The sequence below is a fragment of the Crocuta crocuta genome, unplaced genomic scaffold (assembly GCF_008692635.1).
Source record: "Crocuta crocuta isolate KB4526 unplaced genomic scaffold, BGI_CrCroc_1.0 scaffold334, whole genome shotgun sequence".
Lineage (NCBI taxonomy): Eukaryota > Metazoa > Chordata > Mammalia > Carnivora > Hyaenidae > Crocuta > Crocuta crocuta.
In genome coordinates, this window is record NW_027533260.1 from 1,401,891 (window position 1) to 1,408,202 (window position 6,312).

The following is a 6,312-nucleotide window of genomic DNA, read 5'->3' on the forward strand; positions in this document are numbered from 1 at the left end:
GCAGCCGGTGACGTCACGCGCACTCGGGCGCTCTGATTGGCTGCCCCCTCTGCGCGGGGGGAGGGGGGGACGCTCCGCGTTCCACGTTGGAGGTCAGCCTGTCCCACCTTGAGTCAGTGTGGCCCTCAGTCAGTCGGTCCACACGCCTCCTCAGACCCTATGATGATTTCTCCGTCAGTCGGCCGTCTCCTGTGCCACTCTGACCCCTTTTATGTCAAGCTAATCCCTCCTCTTCCACTTAGAAGTAGCTTCTGTCTGTGTGCCAATCTGGCGCCTCTCCCTTCACCCTGCCCTCTCTTCAGTCAAAGGCACCCCTCCCCTGTCATTGTGAACCCTCTCTTGTCACTCTGCCCCCCACCCCTCCCCACTCCCGTGCTTCCTGCCGGATGCTTCCCTCACCTCCCCCTTACCCCTTGCTCGCCCTCCCCAGCCCAGACTCTATTCAGTGTCCTCTCCAGAACTGCTTCTGCCCCCAGTGGTCCCCGCATCCTTTCTGACTGCGCGCTTCCTCCTACCCCCACCCCCACCATCTTATCATTTTGCACATATTTACTGAGTACTTGGTATGTGCTGGACCCACTGCATGGCCCTGGGGATGCAGGAGGAAGCCACTCCGAGCTACTCGTGTTGGAGAATTTACATTTGAGGGCAGGGGTTGGATTTCACAGAACTGGGTTCGGCTGTGTGTAAGAGAAACCTCCAAATAGCAGTGGCTGACAGGTCATATCTCTGTGACATTAACAAAGTCTGGAGTAGGGAGTCCCAGGCAGGTAGGACAGCCGCCATGGTCATGAAGACCCAGGATCCTTCTCACTTTCTGCTCCACCAGCCTAGCCTTCTTGCCAACCATTAGGGCACCTCACAGTCCGAGATGGCTTCAGGGCTGGCTGTGGCACCAGCATTCCAGAAGGCAGGAACGAGGAAGAACGGAAAGGCAGGAAGGCAGAGGAGAGCACACTGCTGCTTCTGGGGTTACCTCTGAGGAGACCTCCCCAAAGAAACACACAACACTTCCACTTATGTGTCCGAGCAGGCCTTAGTTCTGTGGCCACCCTCAGCTGCGAGGGAGCCTGGGAAATGTAGTCTCAATAAGTGCTAAAGGAGATTTTTAAAAAGTTTTGTAATGTTTCATTTATTTTTGAGAGAGACAAAGCGCAAGTGGGGGGTGGGGCAGAGAGAAAGGCAGACAGAATCTGAAGCAGCCTCCAGGCTCTGAGCTGTCAGCACAGAACCCAACGTGGGGCTCAAACCCACGAACTGTGAGATCATGACTCGAGCCAAAGTTGGATGCTTAACTGACTGAGCCACCCAGGCGTCCCTGGGGTTTTCTTACCAAAGAAGAAGAGTAGAATGGGAATCGGGTAGGCTCTGTGCCCAGGGAGACAGACAATAAACAAAAAAGCAAAAAATTATAATAATTCTACACTGGGGTAAGTGGGTGCAGAATAACGAAAGGAAGCCTCTCCAGAGAGGAGACGTCTGAAACTAATAGATCCTGTCCATTATCACCCTCTACAACCTGACTGACCTCCCCTCCCACCCCTCGACACCCCCGCTCACCCAGTGAGCACAGTGAGAGGGCAGCTCAGGTGCACCCCATGAAGGTCTAGAGCAGTGGCTGTCCTGTCTGATAGAACTTTCTGCGTTGAAGGAACTGTCCTACTTCTGCGCTGTCCAATATGGCGGCCACCAGCCATGGTGACGATGGAACGTTTGAAATGTGACCAGCATGAGTGGAGGAAAGGAATGGTTAATTATAAGTTATTTTAATTAATTAAAATTTACATACGAAAGGATGTCGGCTACTGTAACGGGCAGGGTAGGTTTAGAGGAAGGGAGAGGCCAGACCAGGGCAGGGACTATAATGACAAGTTTCCCCAAGCAGAGCAGGGGGGAAGGATGTTTCCGGCAGAGGGAACAGCATATGCTGAGGCTCTGAAGTGAGAAACAGCACAGGAAATTCAGAGGTAGGGGGGAGTACTTAGAGGAAGGGGGCTGGAAGGAGTGTGAAGGGAGGTGACCGTAGGGACTTCATCCGAAAAGGGTTTCCTTTCTCCGCACTTCTGGTCTCAAAGACAGAGACGAGAGACATGGGGTCACCCGGCCGCAGGAAGGGAGCCCGTGCTTGATGGCGGCCCATTCTCCTTGAGTTACTGTTCATTTGACACAGCCTTGTAGAACCTCAGGTCCTGTTTGGGGACTGGGGACCCCTCAGACAGGCTGTGCTAGGACTTCCGTGGGGCTGTGGCATTTTTGCCTTCATAAGCTCCTTCCCCCGCCCCCCCGGGGGCAAAAAACTTTGAAAATCTGTATTTTATGGTTGTCTTGGTGCTGAGATGAATATTACCATCCAGGCTGGATTCTATTCATTTTTCTCCCCCTCGGGTTTTAAAGGAAATTGAAATATTTTCCCTGAATGTATCCTGGGCCCTAGATTCTGTACCTGTGGTGCCTTACGGGAGCTGACATTCTAGCTAGGCGTGNAAACAAATCCTTTCAGACGGGGATAAATGCCAGAAGGACAACAGGACAGGAAAGCTCAGTGGACAGGGACTGGGTAGGGACACTTGAACGGAGGATATAAAGATGGAAAGGAACGTGTGGCAATGGGGAGGAAACCGTTGCAGAGAGAAAAACCCAGGACTTGCAAGTGTGCTAAAGCGGGGATGGACTTTGGGAGGAGCAGGCCACGTGGCCACGGTGGGAGCAGAGGCAGGAGATGCAAGGTCGGGCCAGAGTGTCCTGGGTACCTGGGTCTCCTACAGTCGAAGCCTGAGCTCGGGATTCCCGCACCCCCAGCACCCTAAGGGGGAAAACTGCAAGGGAGTGAGGGAGACACGATGGGCTGTGGAGGTCAGCAAACCCGGGCCCCGCTGGAGTCCCCTTGGGCCCGATCCCTGCGAGAGCGTTGGAGCGTGCGTCGCACAGTGGAGTCAGTCGTGCCTTGGGCCTCCGTGTCAGACAGCCCTGGGCCGCAGGCTGCTCCCAGCAGTAGGGGGACGTAGCTACTTGGGCTTGTCAGCTCCTTTGGAGGAGGGTGAGATTTCAGAGCAAGGGGCAGCGGAGAGAGACGCGGCAGCTGGGGATGGCCTCTCAGCCGGGGGTGGGGGGGGATCTGGGTGCGCACCAGCAATGCCTACCGCAGAGTCTTGTAGACCAGAGCTGGGAATTCCCACCCCCTCCTGACTGATGCAGAGGGGCTGCCGGAGGATTTTAAGGGCAATGACATGATGTGGATTTCTTTTTGAAAGATCTCTCTGCGTCTTGCGTGGAAAGCAGACCAGAACGAGGTGGTGGGACATGGGTGGCAGCAGGGTGACAAAGGAAGAGGCTACTGCAGCGCTTTTAGGCAAGGAGGGGCCGGGACTTGGACTTGGGGGAGGGGGTTGGCAGCAGGAATGGAGAAAAGACCCCGATTCGTGATCGGTACGAGAAACAGAGTAAACAGGGTGGACTGAGAATCTGCTTTCTTTTCCTTTCTTTCTCCGCACTGCCCCAAGTCAGAAACCCTTCCCTTCGCCAGAATTCTCTTTTGCCCCCTCCACGCCTCTCACCCCCCCTGCAGAGACTTGGAGAAGGCATGGGGGCTGGCTGTGTGGTGAAGCCGTGAGTCCTCACGCGCAGACTGATCTTTCTCTGTTGTCTTTCCTCCCCGACTGCCGCCCCAAAGTCAAGCTTCGATCCGCACCACCGCTCCCAGCCAAGCTATGAACGTCCTTCTTACCTGCCTCCAGGACCTGGGCTTATGCTCCGGCAAAAATCTATCGGTATGTCATCCGAAGCGTGGGTGTAATGGGTGCTAGCCGGGAGGGGGAGGCTTGGGAGGGTGATACTCTATGGGAGAAAAGGATGGGGCTTTGAAATGGCAGAGAGCTCAGGTTTTGTTGTTTGGGCAAATCTGCATTTGAATCCTGGCTTTTGTCCATCCCAGCTGTGTGACCTGGGGCAGGTAGCTTCACCTCTCTGGGCCTTGGGTTCTGCATCTAGAAAATGGGCACGTTATTGTTCCTGCCTGGATGCAGTGAGTCGAAGCTCCCACAACAGACACAGACTGGTTTCTTCTCTCTCATATCTGACTTCCTCCATCCATCCATCCATCCATCCATCCATCCATCCTCCAAGTGTTTATTGACCACCTACCATATGTCCTAGACTGCTGGGGATGTATGGCAGTGAACAAAACGGACCAAAAGGTCCTGCCCTCATGGAGTTTTCCTTCCATCAGAGGAAGAAGGCAGACAGTAGATTATAAGGTTAAGAAACAAGACAATTATATAGTATGTTGACAGTGTTAAGTTCTGTTTGTGTATGTGGTGGGGGTGGGGCACGTAGAATAAGACAGATCAGGAGTTCTGGGAGGCAGGTTTGAGCTAAAACATGGAAATGAGGGGCGCCTGGGTGGCTCAGTCNATCCTCCAAATGTTTATTGACCACCTACCATATGTCCTAGACTGCTGGGGATGTATGGCAGTGAACAAAACGGACCAAAAGGTCCTGCCCTCATGGAGTTTTCCTTCCATCAGAGGAAGAAGGCAGACAGTAGATTATAAGGTTAAGAAACAAGACAATTATATAGTATGTTGACAGTGTTAAGTTCTGTTTGTGTATGTGGTGGGGGTGGGGCACGTAGAATAAGACAGATCAGGAGTTCTGGGAGGCAGGTTTGAGCTAAAACATGGAAATGAGGGGCGCCTGGGTGGCTCAGTCAGTTGAGCATCTGACTTCAGCCTAGGTCATGATCTCACGGTTCGTGAGTTCGAGCCCTGCATCAGGCTCTGTGCTGACCATGTGGAGCCTGCTTCAGATCCTCAGTCCTCCTCTGTCTGCCCCCGTGTGCTCTCCCCCTAAAATACGTAAACATTAAAAAAATCTTTAAAACATGGAAATGAAGGGGAGAGCCATGTGGGTATATGGCAGTAAGGCATTCCAGGTAATGGGACAAAGGTCCCAGGTAGGAGTGAGCCACCATTTGCTCCGATGGGGGAGACTATGGGGTCAGAGGAGATCGGGAGTACACTTGGAGGCCTGCTAAGTGTCAGATGCCAGTGGGACATCCAAGTGGATGTGGCAGTTAGTTACAGGAGCCTGGAGCTCTGGGGAGAGGACTGAGCCCCAGGGCAGACACAGGAGTCTTCCACAGAGACAGAGTGAATGATGCGGGACTCAGCAGCTTGAGATCACACCAGGGGAGAGAGTAGTCAGAGGGGAGAACACGGTCACAGCCTGAGCCCTGACTGTGATAAGTAGGCAGAAGACTTTACTTTTCCCATCACTCAGTCCTTTTGCTAATTGGGTCGAGCTTTTCTCCTCCTTCCAGTGTCCACAGTCCACCCGTGTGAGTCTTGCATCTGTATCTCATCATTTACCTGATTTCGATTTACCTGTAAATCCCCCCAGCACTGCTTACCTCTAGCTTCACCCTAAGTAGTTCTGTTTGTGAAATCACAGGTTTGATGTGCTAATTGCCATTTTGTCTCTGCGTATACATGAAAAGAAATCTACACCGATACGCTTGAACATGGGATCTCTTCCCCCCCCTCCAGCCACTTTTGCTCACCCCCAGCCACCACTAGCATATTTATTATGTGCCTTTGTGCGAATTAGAGAAAGGCGCCCCCTCCTGGCACGGGGAGGAAGTTCAGCTGAATTTCGCTCCGCCTCCCCGCGCTCCCTCTGCTGGTTGCTGGCCGAGTGGATTTTTCCCACACCTGGGGAAGCTCTGGACTAATCCATGTGTGAGGTTCTTAGCATATGCTTGCTGAGTGTCGTCGTATTTATTATTATTATTATTAATTGTCTCATTACTATTGTAGTCCTATGGGATAGGGGAGGAGGGAGACCCCTCCACCACTCTCCTGGATCCACTGTATCTTCCCAGGGGCTGCAGAAGATGATAGACCCTACCTAGCACCCCCAGCCATGAAGTTCAGCCGCAGCCTGTCTGTGCCTGGCTCGGAGGACATCCCTCCGCCGCCCACCACGTCCCCACCGGAGCCCCCCTACAGCACACCTCCGGCCCCCTCCTCCTCTGGCCGCCTCACCCCATCCCCCAGAGGAGGGCCCTTCAACCCCAGTTCGGGTGGCCCCCTTCCCTCCTCTTCCCCTGCATCCTTTGATGGGCCCTCCCCTCCCGACACGCGCGTANGCTTCCTGCCGCCGCGCCCCCTGGTTCACCCGCTGACCGGCAAGGCCCTCGACCCAGCCTCCCCGCTCGGGCTGGCCCTGGCCGCCCGGGAGCGGGCGCTGAAGGAGTCCTCGGAGGGCGGGGCGCCCCCCCAGCCCCCTCCAAGGCCCCCATCCCCCCGCTCCCAG

General features: G+C 54.4%; 1 protein-coding gene across 1 annotated transcript in view; it reads left to right on the top strand.

Moving 5' to 3' along the window:
* SHANK1 (SH3 and multiple ankyrin repeat domains 1) overlaps positions 1-6,312 on the top strand; it is a 39,956-nt gene that overhangs the window by 29,333 nt on the left and 4,311 nt on the right. Inside the window, exons 23-24 of the mRNA XM_077747135.1 lie at positions 3,671-3,767; positions 5,879-6,262. Coding sequence (XP_077603261.1) covers positions 3,671-3,767; positions 5,879-6,262 — 481 coding nt within the window. The remainder of the gene's footprint in view (positions 1-3,670; positions 3,768-5,878; positions 6,263-6,312) is intronic.